We start from the raw sequence: 25,669 nt of genomic DNA, 5'->3' as shown, positions 1-25,669 counted from the left end.
CCCATTAAATGTAGGAGCAAAATGAAGGGAAAACCACATCTTCCTTCTACTTCCATTATACATCTGGTGAAGATGTGTGTGTGTGCGTGTGTGTTTTACTATTGTAATTATGACAGTGTTGTTGTCCAACTCTGTTTATATCCCATATTGCCTCTCCATTTTCCTCTGATTATTGTTCCCCTAGCAATATTAAAATGAAGATATTTTCTTTTACTATGACCAGCATTGAAACTAAAAGTTCAATGTGAGAGCAGTAAAATTGAGTAAATATCTGCATCCATGGCAATGTTATTACCAATGTATTGTTCTGTAATATTTCATTACAGCTTGTAGATTTTCAATGGAAACTGGGTATGGCTGTGAGCTCCGACAGTTGCAGATCTCTTAAGTATCCTTATGTTGCAGTGTTGCTCAAAGTGGCAGATCATTCAGGCCAAGTAAAGAACAAGTGCTTTGAAATGACAATTCCACAATTTCAGGTTTGTGATTTCACTCATTCAAGTTGTAGTTTATTGTTCTGTAGTTGCTACTTAAACATTTATGAAATCTTTCTTAAGAGAAAATTTTAACTGTTTTTATTTATAGTTGTTTTGATGTGCTTTACATTTATTAGTACATACAAAAGATCTGATTTTTTTGGGAGGAATTTGATAAATTTCAATATTTTCAATATAATGCTAAGTTAGTGTACTGTCATATTTGATCACTCTCACGTACACTTCTGTGAACATTAGGAAATTTTCATCTTCTCTGGCAGGATATTTACTTTGCATTTAACTGTTTTATTGTTTTTAGGCTTCATATTCAAGAATGATAAGTTAAATGAATCTTGTCTTTGAACAGTGTCCACCTTGCATTTTCTGACTGGAAATGTTTTATAAAATGCTGATCAGAGTACCAACTACTTGATGATTGTTTTATTAGTTAGAGATTTGAGTAACTCAGTAGTTTATATGTAGGGTAATCTTATTCATATTATCATTTCTACCTGTTTTCTGTAAGCAAGGAAGAAAAAAAGGGGATGAGTGAAAAATTAGATTTTCTTTTAAAGGTACCTTCAAGGAAATGTTTTAGCATTAACTACTTTAACTGGCCTTAGAGTTTTGTTTTTGTTTGATTGGTTTGGTGAGTGAATAGTTAAGAATTCTCACAATAGTTAGTACTCTAAGAAAAGTAAAGTACTCTAAACAACAACAACAACAACAACAAACCAAGTGAATGCAATAGAAATATAATGAGACTTCTTTGTAAAACTAAAAATATATTGATCCTAGGCTTCCCTTTTAAGAAAAGCCTCTCATACCTTTTAGGATGCTTTTGATTTCTTCTTTTACAAATTACACTCTTCTACTAGCTTTATTGAAGTATAGTTGTCAAATAAAAATTATATGTATCTAAGGTATATGATGTGACGTTTTGGTATTATGTATACATTGTGAAGTGATTACCACAGTCAAGCGAATTAACATATCCACCACCTTATATGGCTCTCTTATGTGACTGTGTGGGGAAAACACTTGAGATCTACTCTCAGCAAATTTCAAGTACACAATACATTATTATTAACTATAGTCACCATACTACACATTAGGTCTGCAGAACTTATACATCTTATAACTGAAAGTTTGTACCTTTGACCAATATCTCGTCATTGCTCTTACTCCCCAGCCCTGGTAACTGCCTACTCTCTTGTTATTATGAGTTCTACTTTTTTAGATCCCAGAAATAAATGAGATTGTGCAGTATTTATCTGTGTCTGGCTTATTTCATTTAGCATAATATCCTCCAAGTTCAGGAAGCCTGGGTGGCTCAGCGGTTGAGCGCCTATCTTCGACTCAGGTCATGATCCAGTACTGCATCAGGCTTCCTGCAGGGAGCCTGCTTCCCCTCTGCCTATGTCTCTGCCTCTCTCTCTGTGTCTCTCATGAATAAATAAAATATTTTTTAAAATATCCTCCAAGTTCATTCATGTTGTCAAAAATAGAAGAATTTCTTTCTAAGGGTGTATAGTGTTCTATTATACACACACACACACACACACACACCACATTTTTTAATGCATCATTCATGTGTCAGCACACAGTTAGTTGTTTCCATACTTTAGCTACTCTGAATAATGCTCAAAGAACATGGGAATGAAGCTACCTCTTTGAGGTAGTGATTTTATTTCCTTTGGATATATACCCCGAAGTGAGGTTTCAGGATCCATATGGTAGTTCTGTTTTGGGTTTTTTTTTCTTTAAAATAGATATTGCTGCTTTTGAACAAAAACCCATGGTCAACATTATTAATGCTAATTAGCATCCTGGAAAGAATTAAGAATTGGCTAAAAGGAAGTATAGTATATTACGATATGTGAGTAGCCTTCAACTGAATATAAGGACCAAATCAATTTCAAAAAAAAAATAATATATATATATATATATTCATCCATTCCTTTATATAATTCACAATCTTGGCCTATTTCTTATTTTTCTGATAGCATTCATGCTCTCTGATTCCACCTCTAAGAATTTTCCCTCTAGGAAAAGAATCACAAATGGGACAAATCTCTTAAAAGAAGGTTTTTTACATGGCTTTTAATCAATCCAGAGCCTGTTAGTCACATTGCAGCATTGAGAGCATAGGAACATTTTTTAAGCTTTCAATTTATGTCTTTTTTGTAACAGAAATTTTGACCATTAATAATAGTTACATCTGGCTTCCTTCCATAATGAATTTACATATAAGTTAAAATATATATACTCTTAAGTAGCAGAATAGAGAACTAAGACCAACTAAGAAGGAAAATGCAAATATGTAAATCATTAGAGGGTATCCTAATTGCTGAGGTTAAGTTTCAAATTTGCCTCCTAGCTTCCTGGCAGGTAGAGAAGAAAGGAAAACAATTTGTTTGCTCCTTCTTTTGGAAATTTGGGAGATGGAAAAATAGATGACTTTTATAGGAGAACAACCATACCAAGGTAATTTTTTTAAAAGATTTTTTATTTATTCATAAGAGACACACACACAGAGAGAGAGAATGGCGGAGACACAGGCAGAGGGAGAAGCAGGCTCCTTGCCTGTGGGCATGTGGGACTCTATGTGGAATTTGATTCCAGGTCTCCAGGATCACGCCCTAGGCCAAAGGCAGCACTCAACCGCTGGGCCATCTGGGCTGTCCCCAGCTTAATTTTTAAAAGAAAAGGAAATATGCTTCTACCATATAAGCCATTGTCAGTGTGGATCTTTCTTATTTATTATTTTTTTTAAGATTTTATTTATTCATGAAAGACACAGAGAGAGACAGAGACATAGCCAGAGGGAGAAGCAGGCTCCATGGAGGAAGCCCGGTGCAAGACTCAATCCTGGGACTCTGGGATCATGCCCTGAGCCAAAGGCAGACACTCAACCACTGAGCCACGCAGGCAACCCAGGTCTTTCTTATTGTAACTAAACCTGTATCTTAAAGAAGACAGCTGACTCACCCTGATATACAGTCTTTCACTAGATTTAAAATGCTTTGAAGCCTGGAAACTGAACTTTATTTACTTTTTTTTTTTTTTAAGATTTTATCTATTCATGAGAGACAAAAGAGGCAGAGGGAGAGGCAGGCTCTCTGTGGGGAGCCTGATGCTGTACTTCATCCCAGGACCCAGGGATCATGACTTGAGTCCAAGGCAGATGCTCAACCAATGAGCCACCCAGGTGTCCCTTTTTTTTTTTTTTTTTTTTAATCTTTTTAAAGAACTGCACTTTTGTTTTCTGCTCAGGTCATGATCTCAGGGTTGTGAGATTGAGCCCTATGTCGGTTCCACGCTCAGAATGGAGTCTGCTTGTCCCTCTGCCTTCTCTGCCCCTCCATCTGCTCTCTAAAATAAATAAATAAAATCTAAAAAAAGAGTTGCATGCTCTACTGGCTAAGCCAGCCAGGCACCCCCCCCCAAAACTGTCATTTTTGTTTTTATCTTCATTGCCTACGTTTTGGGTATTTAATCTACCTGGTATGATCTCAAAAAAGAACTTTCTTTTGTGCTTTTAAAAATTTTAGTTATGAACTAATTATCCAATGCTACAATAGTATTTATGCTTGTGGTACCAAATTGCACCTGTTTGTTTTTTATAACTTTCAAATAATAATAGTGATATAAACATCAACATGCAAATTTAACATGTTATATGGTCTTTAGTGGTCAGGTATAAGTAAGAGAACTACTTATATATTCTGTAAAAGCTAAGTTAATATTCTCTTTCCTTTTTATCTCCAGAATTTCTACAGACAGTTCAAGGAAATTGCTGCAGTTATTGAAACTGTGTGAAAATTGATTACTTGGTTGATAAATTACTACCATCATTCTAAAATCATGGACTTCACTTTCTGTAACAAAACTGTATAAGGATCAAACGATATTTATTGAATGAAAATTGTACTTTTGCTTACCCATTTTTTAATAATAAAAACCCAAAGAGGAATAGATAATGGTGATCAATGTAAAACTTTGTGAATATACTAAAAACTACCAAATTGAACACTCTAAAGGGGGAACTCTGTTATGTAAATTTTATCTCAGTAAAAGAAGCAGACAGTTGAATGATTGATACTGAAGGCAACACAAGTTTATATATTAGACCAATAATTTGAACACTAAAATAATTGTACCCATTTTATAAACAAAATCTCTTATGGAGTCCTATATATAAACTATATATGAATTTAAAAAGTAGCATATGATTACAATAACATTACCAATTTGGTTTTCTAGCATTCATTTAGGATAACAGTGGTCAGTGAGAAGACAACCTGCTCCTTCTCAAGTATTTGGATCAGGTTAGGACTGACCATTGCTGCCTTATATTAGCCAAGCATTTAGTTATTTCTGTTATTAACATTTGTAGGAAGTTCAAATACATGAATAGAGATAGAACAGTATTATTTTGAGTTCTGTATAGAACTAAGTTAAGCTGGTAGCACAAATTATTGTGTTAGATGATTTCCACTGAATTTAAATTTATTTTTATTTTTTAATTTTTTTTTTAAATTTATTTACGATAGTCATACAGAGAGAGAGAGGCAGAGACACAGGCAGAGGAAGAAGCAGGCTCCATGTACCGGGAGCCTGACGTGGGATTCGATCCCGGGTCTCCAGGATCGCGCCCTGGGCCAAAGGCAGGCGCCAAACCGCTGCGCCACCCAGGGATCCCTGAATTTAAATTTATAAACCAATTATTAAAATATCTTATAAAGCCACAGCAAATAACGCTCTATGGCATTGCTTAGGAATAAACAAATAGATCCAGCCATTTGGGACATGTATAGTATTTCAGTTAGGTGGGAAAATGTATTTAATAAATTATACTAGTACTCACAACATATGCAAAAGCTAATTCCAGATGGATTAATGACTTTAAAATATAAAAATTAGAAGTTTTACAGAATATTTATATCAAGTCTTGGGCAGATAGCTCCATAGCTATAACATACAACATACATATATTTGAAATAAAGAATTAAAAAGTTATATGTGGAAAAATATGGGCTATTAAAGACCAAAAACAAATGCTAAGTTGATATGTAAGTTCTTGGTCTGGAGAAAAAAAAATGCCTTAAATATTTCAAGTAGGAAGAGATTTTATTTTTTTTTTTAATTTTTATTTATTTATGATAGTCACACACAGAGAGAGAGACAGAGACATACAGAGACATAGGCAGAGGGAGAAGCAGGCTCCATGCACTGGGAGCCCGACGTGGGGTTCGATCCCGGGTCTCCAGGATCGCGCCCTGGGCCAAAGGCAGGCGCTAAACCGCTGCGCCACCCAGGGATCCCAGGAAGAGATTTTATATAAGAAATGAGATGCTCACTAACCTATCTAAAGGAAAGAGTCAGTAGAAATCATGGCTGACTTTTAGAAATCCAGGGAAGCAGGAATTTCAGGGAAAACCACTGCCAGTAATCTCTGCACAATGCCGGACATCACCTGGAAGCCACTGCGCCTGCCATTCTGACGTCTGTCAACATGTGATTGACACGACCTGCCATTGTCCGTGTGTAACGAAATAAAGACTGCTTGCTTTCTTTGCCCTTCCTGATTTCACAGTGAGAATGCCTCTTATTGGTAGAAGTTAAACCAGGACCCAGTTGACAAAAGAATCTGGTCAATTTAGTTCTAGTCTTCTAGCACTTACAGAGGGGAGATTTAGAAAAACAAGAATGGTGCTAAGTATTCTTACTCTGCTGACAGAAATAGGAATTATTATGGTCCTTATGCAAGTGATCTCACACAATATTCAAATTTCATAGTCCAGAAATGTCAGTCCAGAAATAAATCCTTTGAAATAAAGTTACCAGGATGTAAAGATACTTGGCAAAATTGGTTGGATATTATCCATTTCCTCTGTTTGGGCCTACAGGAAGACTGCATTTTCCAGCCTCCCTTGCAGTTGGGTAAGGACTTCATGGTTGGGTTGTAGCCAGTGGAATCTGGGCAGAAGCATCCTAAGCCACATCCAGTTTTCGTCATAAATTCTCATCTGCTGGCCAAGAGACATACGAGAATATGCTGAAAATCACTAATCATCAGAAAAAAAGCAAATAAAAATCACAATGAGGTATCACCTTACACCTGTCAGATGGGCTAAAACCAAAAAGAAATAACAAGTAACCAAGATGGGGGGCAGCCGGTGGCTCAGTGGTTTAGCGCCACCTTCAGCCCGGGGCGTGATCCTGAGGACCCGGGATCGAATCTCATGTTGGGCTCCCTGCGTGGAGCCTGCTTCTCCTTCTGCCTGTGTCTGTCTCTCACTCTCTCTGTCTCTCATGAATAAATAAATCTTTTTTTTTTAATTTTTTTTTAATTTATTTATTTATGATAGTCACAGAGAGAGAGAGAGAGAGGCAGAGAGAGAGGCAGAGGGAGAAGCAGGCTCCATGCACCGGGAGCCCGACGTGGGATTCGATCCCGGATCTCCAGGATCGCGCCCTGGGCCAAAGGCAGGCGCGAAACTGCTGCGCCACCCAGGGATCCCTGAATAAATAAATCTTTATAAAAAAAAAAAGTAACAAAGATGGGGAGAAAAAGGAAGCCTCATGCACTGTTGGTGCGAATGCAAACTGCGACAGCCACTGTGGAAAATAGTGCGGAAATTCCTCAAAAAATTTAAAATAGGAACACCACCTGATCCAGTAATTCTACTCCTGGGTATTTACCCAAAGAAAATGAAAACACTAATTCGACGACATAGATACCCCTATGTCTATTACAACATTTACAATAGTCGAGGTATGGAAAGCCTTATCCATCAGCAGATGAATGGTTAAAGATGTGGTGTGAGTACACACATACACACACACATAAATATTATGCGATTGTGTCATTTGTGACAACATGGGTAGACCTAGAGGGTATTATGCTTAGTGAAATAAATCAGACTAAGAAAGAAATATGATTTCAGGGGATCCCTGGGTGGCTCAGCGGTTTAGCGCCTGCCCTCTGCTCAAGGCAAGATTCTGGAGTCCCGGGATCGAGTCCCACGTCGGGCTCCCTGGATGGAGCCTGCTTCTCCCTCTGCCTGTGTCTCTGCCTCTGTGTGTGTGTGTGTCTCATAGATAAATAAATAAATAAAATCTTAAAAAATATGATTTCATTCATATGTGGAATCTCAAAAACATAAATGAATAAACAAGTCGGTAAACAGGAAACAATTGCCAGAGGGAAGCAGAGTTGGGGGATGGGCAAAATGGGTGAAGGGGTGTAGAAGACACAGGCTTTCGGTTATAGAATGAATAAGTCACAGGAATAAAAGGCACAGCACAGGGAATAAAGTCAATGATACTGTAGGTGACAGATGATAGCTGCACTTGGGAGCACAGCATAACATATAGATTTGTCAAATCACTATGTTATACATCGGAAAGTAATGTGATACTGTGTATCAAATACACTCAAATAAAAAAAATCGTAGTTAAAAAAAATCCCCCTCATCTTTCAAGCTCAGTCACGTCCTTGCTGCTGGAAATGAAGGACTGGAAATAACAAAAGCGTAAGGTAGATCCCTGAATCACTTTTAGGGCAGACATCTTGCAGTAATAGCCTAACTTGCATTAGACAGTGGTGCAGACTAGAAGCAAACTTTATTGTGGGGAGCCGGTGAAATATTGGGAGTCTTTGTCATGATACAAGTGAATATAAATTTGAATAACAAGATATATATATATATATGAATGAGGAGTTTTACAGCGTTTCCAGTGGCAAAAGTGCAAAATGAAAGTGAACACCTGTTAATAAACAAATGTTCAAATTTTGTCTATCTATGCTGTAACACATCATACACCTAAGATTTGCCTTTCAGATATTATCATTTTTATGTCTCAATAAAATGAGTAAAAATGCATTCATATATATTTGAATACTTAACGGAAAATTACAAGTGTGTGGAAGGATGACTACTAGCTTGTAAGTTACTAGTGGAGAGGGTGTCTGGAGAAGGGGAGGAAGAGAGCAGGTTAAAAAAAATTTTTTTTTGAAGTCCATGATTCATGATATGTATGGTTTTTAAAAAAAGTACCTGAGAATGTACAATTTTGTAAAATATTTAAGTATGCTTTTGAAAAGTTCCTATGGTTCTTTTTATGGTATAGTATTTTCTTATTAATTTTAAATTAATGTAGTGTTTATTTTTTTAAAGATTTATTTATTTGTATTTATGATAGACACACAGAGAGAGAGAAAGAGGCAGAGACACAGGAGGAGGAAGAAGCAGGCTCCATGCCAGGAGCCCGACGCGGGACTCAATCCCAGGACCCCAGGATCGCACCCTGGGCCAAAGGCAGGCACCAAGCCGCTGAGCCACCCAGGGATCCCCTAAATATGTAGTGTTTAGAAGCAGGATTATTTGTGAAGTGCTTCCCCAAACCAGGACAGACAAACCTGAAATACATCAAATGTAGGCCTAGCCATACTTTAGCAATGGAGAGCCCAGTTGGGTCTAACATTTTGGCTGGCACTGCTGCAAGAAACACATCTTATACCTTTGTTTCCTCTTCTGTTCTTCCATGTTGGAAATTTATGTCTTCTTCACACCGTCAGCATTTCCACAAGTCTCCTATGTAAACCCATAGGTTTGTATCTTTCTCCTCTGCCAGGTAGCACACTGACTGCTATGAGGGACCCGGGTCCACTGCCTGTTGCTGCTCACCTGTGTACTCAGAACCCACCTGCTTCAAGAATTAGCCAGCTGGTCATTCATGTTTATGAGCTGCCAGAGATATGCCCTATTACCCACCCACTGGATAGTAGCACATTAATGATTCTAGGATTCTGAGAAGCCAAAATCACCTTTCCATCCCTTTTTCCATCCTGTGGAACTTCCATCCTGTACCAAATTCATTGTACTCCCAGAAATCAGAGTAGAAACCACCTCCATCCCAATGTGGGTAAATACAATGTACTTACTTTCTTAGACTGTGCATAGACTGTCTCTCCATGTCCCACTCACCCAATTTCAAAACCTTCCACTCTTCCCTTCTCTACCTGTAGTGTTTAAGGTTATATTTGAAGAGGCCCAAAATGAAGCCCTGGCTTAAACGCTGTGGATAGTGGATTTGATTAGAATACACTTAAACTGCATGTTTAAATTTAACTTTGGAATTTAAAATGCAAGGTGGTTTTTTTTTTTTTTTTCATAATGCAGTTTTACACTGTTTTCATTGCAAATATCTACTTTTGGTTTTTATGAGTTTAATGAGTTCACTGGGATGGCCTGGGTATTAACCACCATTTGTAATAACATTTCTGTGGGAAAATGTGTTTTAAACACTAGCTCTTAAATGTAAACTTTTGGAAAAAAAAAAAACTTATTCTTAAGTTGGAAAATGTATTAATGAGCTTTTACATTCCAAAGGAGAATAGATTGTCCTTGAAGTCATCAAGCAAAATCCAAGTGTTTTCATATATTCTGCTACTGAGACAAGTTAACCTAAGTATAAAATTTATGAGGAAAGAAGGCAAAATAGTCACATTTATTTAAAGGAATTGGAACTTCCAACATGCTGTCTTGATTTTAAAGTGCTTAAGCACTTAAAATTTTCAGTCTTTGGTTCTCATTTCCCAGTATTAACTGCTTGCTTTTTTTTTTTTTCTTCACTATCCTTTGGATGTGTTATTGATTTAGTACTCCTTTTCTTCATTCTTGTATGGCTTATCTGAAAAGTTCCTAACCACATGACTCATCTGAAAATTTTTGAAATGTCTGGCAAAAATAAAAACAATAAGAGTTAGAAAAATACTGAGGAAGTTAGGACACATTAAAAATAACCATAGGGTCACCTGGATGGCTTAGTCAGTTAACATCTGACTCCTGATTTCGTCTCAGGTCATGATCTCAGGGTCATGAAACTGAGCTCTGTGTTGGGCTCCAAGTTGGGCATGAAGACTACTTGAGATTCTCTGGCTTCCCCTTCCTCTGCCCCTCCCCCACAGTTGTGCACACATTCTCTCTCTCTCTAAAAAACACAAAACAAAACAAACCATCACTAAAATGAGCTTAGTGTGCAGAGAAACTTGTATAGGATATCATCTTGTACACTGGTTTGAGTTGCAATTTGACTATTAGTTTTTTAAAGTTTAAAAAAAAAATCCAAGCCCCCAACCAGTCATTAGAGTCACTCTAATATAAAAGCAAAACATATAGTTTAAAATAAGCTTAATTTAGTCAAAAGAGATCCGAATTTTGCCCAGGGGTCCTACCTAATACAGAGGGCACTCTACAATGAGTCAGATGTCATCTTATATAACATCCTGACAGGGGATCCCTGGGTGGTTCAGTGGTTTGGCGCCTGCCTTTGGCCCAGGGCATGATCCTGGAGTCCAGGGATCGAGTCCCACATGGGGTTCCAGGCATGGAGTCTGCTTCTCCCTCCTCCTGTGTCTCTGCCTCTCTCTCTCTTTCTGTCTATCATAAATAAATAAATAAATCTTTAAAAAAAACATTTTGACAACAGCTAAAAGATAATTTCCTACCAACACTTTGTAACATTGGTCACACCACTGTAACCAAAATCATAGGTTATAGTTAAAATCAATTGGTGTAGATTTGATTGACAATGCTTAGGGAATACCTAAATTTTCATTACTAATGCATTTAGAAGTCATTTCCTATCTTAAGGGGCAAACAACTAATCTTCAAATTAAGTAATTCTTGTAAAAGTAGATTAGGGAACTCTGTTGGGAGTCCTCAAGACTGCTCGGAGTTTTGGGAATTCATTAGGAGAACTCACAAGACTCAGGATGTAGTCATATGCATGGTTATGATTTATTATCGTGAAAGGATAAGGAGCATAACCAGCAAAGAGAAAAGGTACATGGGGATAAGTCCCAGGTAAATCAGATGTAAGTAAACTTCGAAGATTCCTCTTCCGGTGGAGTCACTCAAGATGTGTTTAATTCCTTAAACAAATTGTGACAAATTGTGGGGAATGTTGCCAACCAGGGATGCTCATTAGAGACTGAACACCCAAGATTTTCACTGGGACCTGATAATATATGACACCCTCTGCCTGGCACATACCCAAATTTCAGATTTTTAGAAGAAAAACAGAGGCTTGCAGAAATTATATTGTTTGTACAGTTCAGATACTGTGAGCCCCTTACACCAGTTAACAGTGGAACCTTCCTGAAATCCATGTTCCCAGATGCCAGCAAAGGGTGGACTTTAACTTAAAAAAAAAAAAAATAGGGGATCCCTGGGTGGCTCAGTGGTTTAGCGCCTGCCTTCGGCCCAGGGCTTGATCCTGGAGACCTGGGATCAAGTCCCGCTTCGGGTTCCCTGCATGGAGCCTACTTCTCCCTCTGCCTCTCTCTCTCTCTCAAATAATTTTTTTTAATTTTTATTTTTTTTTACAGGTTTTATTTATTTATTCATGACACACACACACACACACACACACACACACACACACACACAGAGACCAGAAGTGGTGAGGAGGAGCAGAGGGAGAGAAGCAGAGTTCTTGCTGGGCAGGGAGCCAGACACTGAGCTCAATTAGGCCTCAAGATCATGACCTGAGCTGAAGGCAGATGCTTAACTAGCTGAACCACCAGGCACCTCCCCCCCTCCCCTCAGGACTTAAACTTTTTAAGTTAGGACTGCTATGTTAACTTTTTCTGCCCCCAGATAATTAAACTTATTTAAAAGTTCTGGAGAGGCCCCTGGATGCCACCGAGTAGGCATCGTTAAAGTCTCCTCTCCCACCACCGTCAGGTCTAAGTCAGAGTCTCCCAAAGAGCCTGAGCAGCTGCAGAAGCTCTTCATTGGAGGCTTGAGCTTCGAAACAACCGATGAGAGTCTGAGGAGCCATTTTGAGCAATGGGGGACGCTTACAGAGTGTGTGGTAATGAGAGACCCCAACACCAAGTGCTCCAAAGGCTCTGGGTTTGTCATGTATGCCACCGTGGAGGAGTGGATGCAGCCATGAATGCAAGGCCACACAAGGTGGATGGAAGTGTTGTGGAACCAAAGAGGGCTGTCTCAAGAGAAGATTCTCAAAGACCTGGTGCCCACTTAACTGTGAAAAAGATTTTTGTTGGTGGCATTAAAGAAGACACTGAAGAACATCATCTAAGAGATTATTTTGAACAGTATAGGAAAATTGAAGTGATTAAGATCATGACTGACCAAGGCAGTGGCAAAAAGAGAGGTTTTGCTTTTGTGACATTTGATGACCATGACTCTGTAGACAAGATTGTCATTCAAAAATCCCATACTGTGAATGGCCACAACTGTGAAGTAAGGAAAGCCCTATCGAAGCAAGGGATGGCTAGTGCTTCATCCAGCCAAAGAGGCCGAAGTGGTTCTGGCAACTTTGGTGGTGGTCGTGGAGGTGATTTTGGTGGGAATGACAACTTTGGTCTTGGAGGGAACTTCAGTGGTTGAGGTGACTTCGGTGGCAGTCGAGGTGCTGGTGGATACGGTAGCAGTGGGGATGGCTGTAACGGATTTGGTAATGATGGAAGCAGCTCCAGAGGTGGCGGAAGCTATAACGATTTTAGCAATTACAGCAATCAATCCTCAAATTTTGGACCCATAAAAGGAGGAAATTTTGGAGGCAGAAGCTCTAGCCCCTATGGTGGTGGAGGCCAATACTTTGCCAAACCACAAAACCAAGGTGGCTATGGTGGCAGCAGCAGCAGCAACAATGGCAGTGGCAGAAGGTTTTCATTACTGCCAGGAAACAAAGCTTAGCAGGAGAGGAGAGCCAGAGAAGCTACAGGTTACAACAGATTTGTGAACTCAGCCAAGCACAGTGGTGGCAGGGCCTAGCTGCTGCAAAGAAGACATGTTTTAGACAATACTCATGTGTATGGGCAAAAAACTCGAGGACTGTATTTCTAGCTAATTGTATAACAGGTTATTTTAGTTTTGTTCTGTGGAAAGTGTAAGGCATTCCAACAAAGGGTTTTAATGTAGATTTTTTTTTTTTTGCACACATCACATGCTGTGATTGCTAAATGTAATACTCTGATCATGACGCTGAATAAATGTGTCTTAAAATAAAATAAAATAAAATAAAATAAAATAAAAAATAAAAGTTCTGGAGATAACTTAGTATACAGCTTCTTATATATTGTTTAAAGAAATAACCTACCTGTATTAGTGCCAGTTCATTGGTATTAATTTCTATTAAATCTCATGTGATGAATGATGTTAGTGTAAATTTAGCCTATACACTCTATGAAACTAAGAATTCACTGATCAAGAAGCTTCAGAATTTAAATATATGTTTTCAAATTTGAATAAGAAACTTCTTATATGTGAAATTGGTTAAATGGAATTGTACAATTATCATTTGGGGATCATGTATCATTCCCAAACATGTATGCTGATTTTACTAGGGCCTTTATTTGATAAGAGGGATATTCTAGCTATGGATTTAACTGACATTTCATAGCACAAAGAAATACTAAATATAATGGATTGCATAGCTTGATTAACTTGATTTTGAGTTATGTTCTTTTGAATTACAAGTGCCTTAGGAGAAAGTAGCTATTAATCTTTGGCTAGTTACTATTTCAGCATATGAAGGACATTGATTAAAGGCAAGCACTTACATGTCTTACTGTGTTTCACATTTCTGTGCCAAGGGAAAGGGCAAAGAAATATTTAAGATGTGTCATTTAAGAACTGTTATTATCAAGAATGTAACTGCAGAGGCTTATCATCTATTTTTTCTTCCAGAAGTGTTAGGTTTATGGTTTCAGGCCTTATGCTCAATTCTTTAATCCATGATGAGTTCATTTTTGTGTATGGCATAAGATACTGGTTCAGTTTTATTCTTTTGAATGTGACTGTACAGTTTTCCCAATACCATTTATCTGAGACTTTCCTTTCCCCATTATATATTCTTGCTTGTGTTGTATATTAAATGAACATATATGCATGACTATATTTCTGGGCTCCCTATTCTGTTCCATTGATCTATGTCTCTGTTTTTATGCTAATGCCATACTATTTTGATTACTATAGCTTTATGGTGTAGTTTGAAATCAGAGAGCATGATGCCTTCAACTTTGTTCTTTCTCGAGATTGTTTTGACTATTCGGGGTCTTTTGTGGTTCCACACCTAATTTTGTCCTATTTCTGTGAAAAATGCCATTGGAATTTTGATAAAAAAAATTGCATTGAATCTATAAATTACTTTGATTAGCATATACATTTTAATAATATTAATTATTCTAACCCATGAGCATGGAATATCTTCCCATATATCTGTGTTGTTGTTGGACCCTGGCTCACGGGTGCCAACGTGGCCCGGTGGACGCCCCAGAGACTCAGACCCCAGACAGGCAGATGCAATTAGCAAGAGGGTTTATTGAACGTTTGCGCAAACGGGCTCTCCGCCTCCGAGGAGGAAAAGAGCCCCGATTAGCAATTACAGGGATCTTTTAAAAGGCAAAAGGAAAGAAACTGCCTAAAGACAAAAGAACCGCGGGAGTCGCGTAGCATCCAGGTTGATTTTGGGGAGGGTCAACATGAACCTATTCAGGGACATTCCAATCAGGGTGTGTGTGTGGGGGAATGGTTTTCTTATTGTAAACAGAATGCTTTTAGTTGCTAAAATTTCAGGAAGACGCCTGGATGGGCTGCCTCTGGATTAGGGCTGGCCCTACTTACAAGGGGGGAGGTTTCTTCATTGTCTTCAGCTTTTTTCATTAATGTCTTACAGTTTTCACTATATAAATCTATTACCTTCTTGGTTATGTTTATTTCTAGGTATTTGATTCATTTTGATGCAACTGCAAATGCAATTGTTTTCTTAATTTCTGTTTCCCATAGTTCATTATTAGTGCATAAAAACACAACAAATTTTTTGCATATTACTTTTGTATCCTGCAAATTTACTGAATTTTTTTATTGTAACAGTTTTTTGATGGAGTCTTTAGGATTTTCTGTATATAATATCGTGTCATCTGGAAATAGTGACAGTTTTACTTCTTTCTTTCCAGTTATGATGCCTTTTTTTTTTTATTTACTTATTTTTCCAATGCCTTTTATTTCTTTTTCTTGTGTAACTGCTCTGGCTAGTACTTCCATACCATCATATTGTCTTTATATTATATTAATAGACACAAAGTAAATGTTTTATATAAATAACCTTTGTTTCCTCTCTCCTTCACCCACTCACTCCCTCTTTCTCTCTTTCTCTCAGCATTTCTTTTACTGGTAAAACTTGCATTTTTGCTTGGATGGCTGCTTGTATACTTTATACCATACCCTCACTACTTTTCTATTTTTCTGTACTATGAGAAATAATTGAAAATGGCCGACCACCTCTTCTTCCCTCTTTTTCTGTCTCCCAGCATCTGATGTGAAGTAATAGTCTCTTAATTCCAGGTAATAACTATAAGGTAATCAGCTAGTTTGTTCTATTTTTCATATGTTCTCCCCATTTCACACCTACTCCTCCAATGCTTGATAATTGTATTCTCCACCTTATTAGAGAATGTGACCAATAACATAGACTCTCTCCTTTATATCCATTGTTTAGTCTTAGTTCCCTAGGTCAGGATATATGCAATGCTTATCACCAGTCCTGATGTTGATGTTGAAGTCTATCCAGTCCTTTTGGTTTTGGAAGCTCATTTTCTAGTAGATATCTTAGAAGGGGGCATGGAAACAATATTTCTTTTGTTCATGAATGTTTATAACTGCTTGCCTATGGTCTTTATTCTTTTTTTTTTTTTTTTTAAGATTTTACTTATTTGAGGAAGAGAGAGCATGAAAGAGAGAGAGCACAAGCAGAGGAGAGGAGTAGAGAGAAGCCTGACTCCTTGCCAAGGAGGAAGACTGATGCAAGACTCAATCCAGGACTTTGGGATTATGACCTCAGTTGAAGGCAAACCCTTAAAAGACTGAGCCACCCAGGTGGCCTATGATCTTCATTCTTGAACATAAGTTTACATGGTATAAAACCCTTAGGTCACATTTGCTTGCCTTGAATGTGTTAAATATGTCACTCTATTATCTTCAACCCATAAAGCGTTGAGGTAGAAAGATCTGGCAATTGACATCCTTTCTTTTATAAGTGATTGTTGTTGATTGCCTTGATACAAATGGAATGTTTACAGTTTTTCTTTAAAATTCATTAGTTTTACTAAAATAATTCGTGATGTTGGCCATTTTGGTGTCTGTCTTTTCAGGTAGGCTTTTCAGTATATTTTCAAGGTTTTTTGTTTTGTTTTGTTTTGTTTTTTCCCCTTCAGGAAAATTTTCTTGGATTATTCTGTTTTGTTCTATTGCTCTGGTTCTCTCCCTTGGGTACTTCTGGCATACATATATGGGAACTTGTCTTTTTTATCTGTTACTTTCTCTCAAATCCTTTTTACCTCCTTTTTCATTTGATTTTTAACATTTTCCTCCTCTTAAACTTCTATTTCTGCTAAGACATTATTTGTTGCTTTTCTATGCTTTTGTTGTTCTTCTTGCTTATAATTCCTTAAAATTTTTAAATTATGTCCTGAGTTCTTTCATTTTTTTCCCTCCATAAACCTTTTGTTTTACTAAGTAGAGCACATTTACATATGAGAACAACCACTAGGCCCAAATAACAGAAGCTAGTACTGCTATAAGGACTGCTTGCCACACGCATATTAAATCAAAAGAGCAGAGACTTAACAGGTGCTTATGTTACACACTCGGATCCTTGGGCTCTCCAAACAATAGAAATTTACTAGTGGCTAAGCTGGAAGTTCCAGGCAAGGCTTTTATTAGCGCTTATGCTTGAGCACAAGGAAGACAGAACAAAGGAAAGGGTTCTTTATGCTGGCTCTCCAGAACAAAGGCTGGGGAAAAATTTTAAGAGACTGAGGTTGGAAAGGAGTGATATCTAAACCTATAGGGAGAGTGAGATACAGGAAGTTGGGCACACAATTTCAGTGGACAGAACATGTTTCATCATGGATCATCCTGTCTCATTAGCATGTGAAATCCCCATCCCTGGGTGTGATTTTTAGTATCATAATGAGGGAACAAGTCAGTGAAAGGTCAGTGCTGGACTCCACCTTGGTGCAGACTGGCTTGGTTGTGTCTTTGCCAGTCTTAGAAGTGGAGTCCCTTCTTTGGTAAGCATCCTGCTTCTGCACTCATGCAGGACATGCCACCCAAGAGGCATAAGGTTTCACCTATCAAGGAACGCTGCGTTTTGTGGTCAGGATGAAGAGGACTCGAGTCCAGTCACTGCCCTGTCTCACTTAAAACTCTCTAAATTAGGGACACCCAGGTGGCTCAGCGGTTAAGTGCCTGCCTTCAGCCCAGGGTGTGATCCTGGAGTCCCGGGATCGAGTCCCACATTTGGCTCCCTGTATGGAGCCTGCTTCTCTCTCTGCCTGTGTCTCTGCCTCTCTCTTTCTGTGTCTCTCATGAATAAATAAAATAAAATAAAATAAAAAACTCTCTAAATTAGATCTCTGCAGCTAGAGAAAAGGACAGATGACTGGGTGAGTTGTACAACCATTATGTGATCCCCTCTACTTCATGCTCAAAACCACTGAAAGTTGATTTGGAGGCATGGTCCTGTTTGTTCAAGTGCATATTTCTCCCTGTGTTAATGATTAGAACAAAGGCAATCTCTATGGGAGAGGTATTCCACTGATAAATACAGAACTATACCAGAACAAAGAGGGGGTGACATAGAAAATCTTGTTTTTTCAACTATCAGATGCTTTCATAATGTAGTCATATGCAGTGGAAAAAGCTCCACCTCCCACAGGCTTAATCCAAAAACTTCATTGCTATTCATATCAAGGAAGCCTCACCATACTTCTGGCGTCATTCCTAAATATGAGATCCAGCTGGCTTTTCAGGGTATTGGAAACTTTTATTTTGTGACCTCCATAATGGATTTCAACACTGCCAGCTATTTACTCAGACAGCTAGGCCTCTTGATCAGTTGAGATCTCACTATCTTTATGGTGGCAATTCTGTTGATAGGGATCATTTTTTGCCTTTCAACCTTTAATAGAAGGAAGTCCTGATTCCTGCAATGAAGTCATTAGGAGCTATTGCAACTGATATAAATCCTTGAGGATCAGTGTCTCCAGCTTTCAGTGCCTGGTTGTACCTTTTACCACCTTGTTGAGCATTTGTTTTCCTTCTGTTAGGTCTGTAATAAGGTCATTTCTGGCTCAGAAGACTTATTTTTTTTATTTTTATTTTTTTAAAGAGCTTATTTATTTATTCATGAAAGACACACACACACACACACACACACACACAGAGAGAGAGAGAGAGAGAGAGGCAGAGACACGAGCAGAGGGAGAAGCAGGCTCCATGCAAGGAGCCTGACATGGGACTCCATCCTGGGTCTCCAGGATCAAGCCCTGGGCTGAAGGCAGGTGCCAAACTGCTGAGCCACCCAGGTATCCCTCAGAAGACTTTTAAATTTGCTTGATTCAAGTTGAAAATTTCAATTTCCTTCTACTACACAATCTGCATTTTTTTCCTTTCATATTCTGTCACAGTCCGTCTTTTTGTTTGCACAAGATAACCTTCCTCATGTTTTGTATTTACTTTGCCTTTGCCTCTTTTCCTTCTGCTTTCTCATTGTCTTCTTGTTCAACAAAAGCTATCATGTGCTTAATTCGCTATTGTATGTCCACATTCCTGAGGGCCATGGCATAGGAGAAGCTAGCCTAAGAGTGGGCTCAAGTGGATCTTTGAAGGGTCAGATGAAAGAAACTTAGAAAAGCTCTTGGCATCCTTGTTTTAAAACCCTAGATTCTGGGGTGCCTGGGTGGCTCAGTCAGTTAAGCATCTGACTCCTAACTTCATCCTGGGGTCATGATGTCAGGGTCATGGGACTGAGCCCAGCAACCACCTCTGCGCTTAGTGGGGTGTCTGCCTAAGAATTCATTCTCTCCCTCTCCCTCGGCTGCACCCCCACTCTTTCTCTAAAAATAGAGATGAATCTTAAAAATAAATAAATAAAATAAACCCCCAGATTCTTGTTTTGCAGCTTTTGATTTTTTCTAAACCTAATTTGTGTGGGTTTTTTAATGGCTTCTACACATTAAAAAAAATTGTTTAGCTTATTTTGAAATATTAGATTTTACAGTTTCCCAATTTGTTGGCGTGTCTTTCTGAAGTGTTTTCATCATAGTGTGTGGGTATTTTATTCTGCCTCTTATTCCTTTTCTTCTTATAATAATTTTGCAGGAAATTTGGCTACAATCCTTTTTTTATTGCTTGTTTTGAAAATGAAATAAGTTTTCCCACACTTTTATAATGAGGGAGGTCCAAGAAGATAGATTTTCCTTCATTCCAGGAATCCTTCTGTTGTTTTTGCAAAGCAACAAGAAGAAAAAAAAGAATAGATCTCTTTCAGAGATCTGCCTCTGTTTTTTTTTTTTTTTTTTTTTTTAAGGAAAGCAATGAATCACTTAACAAAGGAGAATTACTTTAAAACAGAGATTATCATAATGGGTAGCTTTTAATTTTAATTTTAATTAAATTTTAATAAAAGGTATGTACAGAGTTTAGTAATCTAAAGCAGAAATTAATAATTCTTCTCTAGAGTTGTAGCCATAACCATAAAAAAATACTATCTCGTCTAAGACTTAATTGCACACACATTTGAGCAAACCAATGAAAAAATTTAGTAACTAATCCAAAAGCAGTCCCACCAGTTTTCAGTGTTTTTAACCCCTCAGCCATCATTTTTTTTTTGTTTCTTTCATCCCCTCCCTCGACCCATTTACTTAAAAATAAATTTACTAGTCCACCTTTGCAGTGTTTTCTCTTAAGTATTCTCACTGCTATAATCTGCTATTTGGTCAAGTTCTCTGAAGCTAAATTTTGAGAACTGATTTAAAATTTCTGAGAGTTTGTAAAAAAAATAATGCATTATATACATGTTGTTTATTGGTTATGTAATAAATCAACATATGGTTTATTAAATCTTCTGTTCAACTTTCATGTTGGGTTGTCATATTTATCTTTATACAGATTTGGCAGTTCCTCTGATTGTGTAACATAACCACTCGTCTTATGACTATTTTCTTTTTCAGAGGAGTACTAGGTTTTCTATGTTACATCCTGATAGGGTTTCCTTGTTGATGCCGCAGGCTAAGGCCATGGTGCTGTAGATTTTGAAGCAGGATCTCCTGTCAGAGGGGTAAGTCTTTTCCATTGTCAGCCACATGGAAGAGAGGAGGGTTTAAGCCCTTGAGAGTCTCTAGCAGGGGTTTGAGGCAGGTTTTTTTTTTTTTTTTAAGATTTTATTTATTTATTCATAAGAGACACAGAGAGAGGCAGAGACATAGGCAGAGGGAGAAGCAGGCTCCCTGCAGGGAGACTGATGTGGTACTCGATCCCAGGACCCTGAGATCATGACCTGAGCCACAGGCAGATGCTCAACCACTGAGCCACCCAGGTGCCCAAGGGCGGGCTTCTGTGGCCCTTGGTTCTTTGCCCAGTGATGGCTCAAGTTCTGTGGGAAGGGACTATGAAGACAAGGAAGTAGGTACCCCACTTTTTATATCTGATGCTCAGTTTGCTCCTTTGAAGAAAAGGGGATGCCTTGATGGTTGGGTATCTGGGGAGGTAGGTGTCAGAAATGTAATGAGCTATAAGAAATGTCCTCAAAGTAGAATGATGAAACATTGTCCAGGTAGGGAGGCAGAACCATCAAAGGCTGTGCACTCCCAGGAGCCATCATGTTTCAAATCTGGTGGAGCACAGCCAGGAAAATAAAGGAGAGAACAAATACTGAAGGTCATGGTCTAGAATTTACAGTGAGGGAGGAACAGGTAAAGGTGCCAGATGATCTGATTCAATACTGAGGCCCAGCATGGGGAATATATGCGGGGCAATCCCTTTCACGAGCCACAACACATATTGTAGATGCTGGCAGGTGCTTCAACTGGCTTTCCTTTGAAGCTTCTTTTCAGAACACGAAACTATTTCATCAACTTTTTTTTCATTCTTCTCAATGATTCCAATATACTGTTATTTCCCTCAGATGATCCCATCTTTCACTTCACTGAGAAAACAGAAGTCATCTGATGGCAATTTCTCTAACTCTTCATACGACATCTACCAAAAGACCTATATCCACATCTATTTCCTCTTCCTTACTGTTTTGATGGAAGAGATATCCTACCTCTTGTCTATAGATAATTCCTTCACCTGTTTGGTGACATGACAGGATTAAAAACACCTTCCTGTCATGTCAAGGAATTTATTTATTTATTTAATAAACACTTACTGAGCACCTACTTTGTAACAGACACAATGCTCCATCCATTTTCTCTTTTGTAGATTCAACTGTTTTCACTCCATTGTCTCCTTCCCAATAGCATTTAACTAATGCTCAATGTTCTCTCCCAGTGAAAAACCAACTAAGCCAAAAACAACTGGAAAAAAAAACAAAAACAAAAACAAAACCCAAACCAAAAGAAAACCTTTCACCACACCTCCTTCTTCAGATACTAGCCTGTCTTTCTTCTCTTCAAAGCCAAACATCTCTAAAACATTGTCTGTATTGTTTTCATGTCTGCCTATCTCATTCACTCTGCAACCCACAGATTTCTAGTTTCTGGTCTTATGGCTCTCAGCATTAGTGCTTTTACTGTGCTCGTCAATAACCAGCTCATGGCTAAACTGTATGGAAGCACTTAATTTCTCACTGTGTTTTTATCTGTGTGCAGTTTTTAAAAATGCAAACCACTTCTCCTTCACAGGGCTTCTATGATACCACATTCTCCCTATATGTCTGGTTCATCCTTCTCAGTCTTTTTGCAGGCTACATTTTGGTCTGTATTTCCCTTAAGTGTTGCTATTCCTCAGGGTTTCCTGGGAAATCTTTCCTTCTTTTGTCAGCACATTATGGCTGATATCATCAGGCTCTAAGACTGTAAATTATTATCCACATCATGTAAGGATACCTGACATTGTGTTGACACGAAGCTGCTGGAATCTCAAAGACTGTTTTGCTTAAACAAATCTATAAGGAGAAGGCCAAAATAAATCTGTTAATGAATCTTGATTAACAATCTATTTCATGTCGATTAAATACCAGTGGAGTGAAAAAAGAAAGTTATTGGGTGTATAAGTAGTATCTTAGTCATCACAATGCTGGGTATATTTTACAATGTAAATCCAGTCAGTTGTTGCAACAATGAAGTTTCACTCAATATTGATATAGTGCAAAGATACATTATCATAACAATGAAAACAAACTTTATAGTATCTATTGCCTTGAGTTAATGTCACATTCCAAAGAAGATGACTATGGTAGTCCTTTTATAATTAAAAAGTAGACTACCACAAAAAAGGTTCCTTTTGTCCTTTTCAGCAAACTGTCCAGTGATTCATATTTATAGGGGACAGAACCTGTATATATAAATTGAACATGGCCTTCTTCCCACCTGACTAGTGCTACATATTCTTTGTGGGTTTATGATATGTGATGCATAAGTATTATTAAATCTTCTCCTTCACCTTAACACTTGTGCTTGTTATTCTCCATTTACTTATCTAGGTGCATTGTCTGCCCTTCTCTCCTTTGCCTTATGCCCTGGAATATTGTCTTTTGAGAACTATATCACCTATGCTCGTTTGGCTTGTCCAATGGGAGATACCCCAGCAGGAGACGTAACACAGGAGGACAGCAAGGTCTCTTCTCTGCCTCTTTCCTGCTCAGTGCCATATCTCTGGCAGTAGCTGTGTCCCTCCCAAACTAAAGGTTCTGCTGGATTTTGCCTCCCAGGAAGTTCTGTTAACAGTTTTTTACTCTTGACTTTTTGGTCCTAGGTGTAATAATGGTTTCCCATTATTACAAGTCTCTCAAGCCTTGATATTCTCATATGATCCTCATCATATTTTTCCATATCTTTGTTACCCCTTTCATTCAAGTCTCAGTTTGAAGTCATTTAGGGTGATTTTTTTTTCTTTCCAGGAAACTGACTGATATGACAATGTTGTAAAACTAGCCCAATGCCTTGCATTTTCAAAAGCACTTGTGTCAACAATTTTGTCTTTATTAAGGTTTCTAATTGAATAATGTGACATGGGGTCCTGAGATTTTTAAAAATATTTTATTTATTTATTCGTGGGAGACAGAGAGAGAGAGAGGCAGAGACACAGGCAGAGGAAAAAGCAGGCTCTATGCAGGGAGCCCCACGCGGGACTTGATCCCGGGTCTCCAGGATCACGCCCTGGGCTGAATGCGGTGCTAAACCCCTGAGCCACCCATAAGATTTCTCCTATATATTAACCAAGGCTGAAAGCTGACATTTGTACTTTTGTATTTTTACTATGTGCTAACAACTCTCAGACTTATATATATAGCTCATAGCTCTCTCCTAAGATTCAGAACTGTTATGTTCAACTCCTCTGATTTCTCTGCTCTGAATCCCACAATTACATAAAATTCCAAAAGTCCAATTCCACTGCATCTCCCCACATGCCCTTTAAACTTCTTAGACTGTTCCTTTCTGTGTAAATTTAGGAGTCCAGAAACTTCTTTACAATCTGAAAAGTCATGGTGCCTTATGGAGCCTGGCAATACTTTTGCTAATACAATTCCCTTAAGAACTCTGGTGGCTTTCTATATTTCAGATCAAAGCCCAATCCATGCTCTAGAAGCCAAGTCACAACTATTTTCAAAACAGTTTTGTCCTTTTAGACTGGCTTACTGCTACTTTGGTATCAGCCTTCTGTGGGATGACATTTTTGTGCTTTCAAGATACCATTTTGTTTTAGCTGAGAAAGCACCAATTTAAATTCCTTAGAAGCTTTAAAAAAGTGTCTTACAGCCATACCTTTGATTTGACCTTTATCCTTAGGCCATATCTTAATTTGAGAACCTTATTTGCCTAAGAAACTGAAATAAGGGCAGCCCAAGTGGCTCAGCTGTTGAGTGCCACCTTTGGTCCAGGGTGTAATCCTGGAGACCCAGGATCGAGTCCCACGTCAGACTCCCTGTGTGGAGCCTGCTTTTCCCTCTGCCTGTGTCTCTGCCTCTCTCTCTTTCTCTCTCTCTCTGTCTCTTTCTCTGTGTGTCTGTCATGAATAAATAAATAAAATCTTTTAAAAAAGAAACTATAAATAAGAGATTGTTTATATTCCAGATTGGCAGGCTCTAACATCTCAGTAACATCTACCCAAGTCACTTCAGTGCCAAAAGTAGTCTTATGAGTATGCTTAATTTAAGGGGGCAGAGAAAAGCTGAGCTATCTTCCCACGTGTCAGGATGCAGAGAGGATCAGATGGTGGTAAACAGGAATAATCCTCAATGCATAGTAAGATAAACATCACAAAAAAAGTTATAAAGAAAAGGCTAAAGGTTCTTAGAGCATGAGGCAATCATAGTTAGGATGTTATGTGAGAAAAGACAATTCTTCTGTTTTGTTTTTGTTTTTTTTTAAATCAATGAGTGAAAGTTTATTCCTTCACTTTTTTTTAACCAGTAGGAAATGGCCTGCTGGGGCTCCAAATTCAATCCTAGCTCCCAAGTTGGTTAACTTGGTAGAACCAACCCAAAGATTTCCAGGCTTTCCTTGTTCCACAGATATAACACTTGCACAGTGTAAATAACCCAGAGAACAGCCCAAGACTGGCAGAATAGATTCTCCATAGCTAATCCTAGAGAAGAGGCCACATCAAAAACAGCATATATATCCTTTTAAAAAGAAAAAAAAAAAAGTACTACTTATCCCACAATTGTTGTGAGGACCCTTTGCGCAGAATAAGTACTCAACAAATGGTGGTTATTATTATCTTATTTTAAATCCATACTTAAGAAACTTATAAAAATGTTTCCTTCCAGAAAGAAAATGGGTTTCTGGGGAAAGGAGTGGAAGAAGGAAGGCTTGTATTTTGTTGTATTTATATTTTTTGTAACTTTATTTTTTTTTTTTAAGAGAGAGAGAGAGAGTGCAAGGGGAGAGGCCGAGGGAGAGAGAATCTTCAACTAGACTCCCTGTTGAGCGCAGAGGCCCATAGGGGCTTGATCTCAGGACCCTGAGATCATTACCTGAGCCAAAATCAAGAGTTGGACGTTTAACTGACTGAGCCACCTAGGTGTCCCTATTTTTTGTAACTTTTTGAATTTTCTACCATGTACATATGCTATTTATTCCAAATAATTATGGGTTTTAAAAATACTACTTGTAGGGATGCCTTGGTGGCTCAGCGACT

The 25,669-nt window shown here is 38.2% G+C and overlaps 2 protein-coding genes and 1 pseudogene across 6 annotated transcripts in view; 2 read left to right on the top strand and 1 right to left on the bottom strand.

Moving 5' to 3' along the window:
• Positions 1 to 16,714, top strand: part of COMMD6 (COMM domain containing 6) — a 29,960-nt gene extending 13,246 nt beyond the window's left edge. For 4 of the 5 annotated variants that reach the window (XM_055336024.1, XM_055336023.1, XM_055336026.1 and 1 more), the window contains 2 exons: positions 327 to 479; positions 4,248 to 6,652. In XM_055336024.1, coding sequence (XP_055191999.1) covers positions 327 to 479; positions 4,248 to 4,298 — 204 coding nt within the window. In that variant the 3' untranslated portion in view covers positions 4,299 to 6,652. Of the gene's footprint in view, positions 1 to 326; positions 480 to 4,247; positions 6,653 to 16,222 lie in introns of those variants that run through there. The other variant, XM_055336025.1, reaches the window with a different exon arrangement.
• Positions 1 to 25,669, bottom strand: part of UCHL3 (ubiquitin C-terminal hydrolase L3) — a 108,939-nt gene that overhangs the window by 75,774 nt on the left and 7,496 nt on the right. The window lies entirely within an intron of this gene.
• LOC129516559 (heterogeneous nuclear ribonucleoprotein A1-like) lies at positions 11,912 to 13,346 on the top strand (annotated as a pseudogene).

Source organism: Nyctereutes procyonoides, unplaced genomic scaffold, assembly GCF_905146905.1.
Source record: "Nyctereutes procyonoides isolate TBG_1078 unplaced genomic scaffold, NYPRO_anot_genome, whole genome shotgun sequence".
NCBI lineage: Eukaryota > Metazoa > Chordata > Mammalia > Carnivora > Canidae > Nyctereutes > Nyctereutes procyonoides.
The sequence above is the reverse complement of the archived record's forward strand: the minus strand, read 5'-3'. Positions and strand labels throughout refer to the sequence as shown.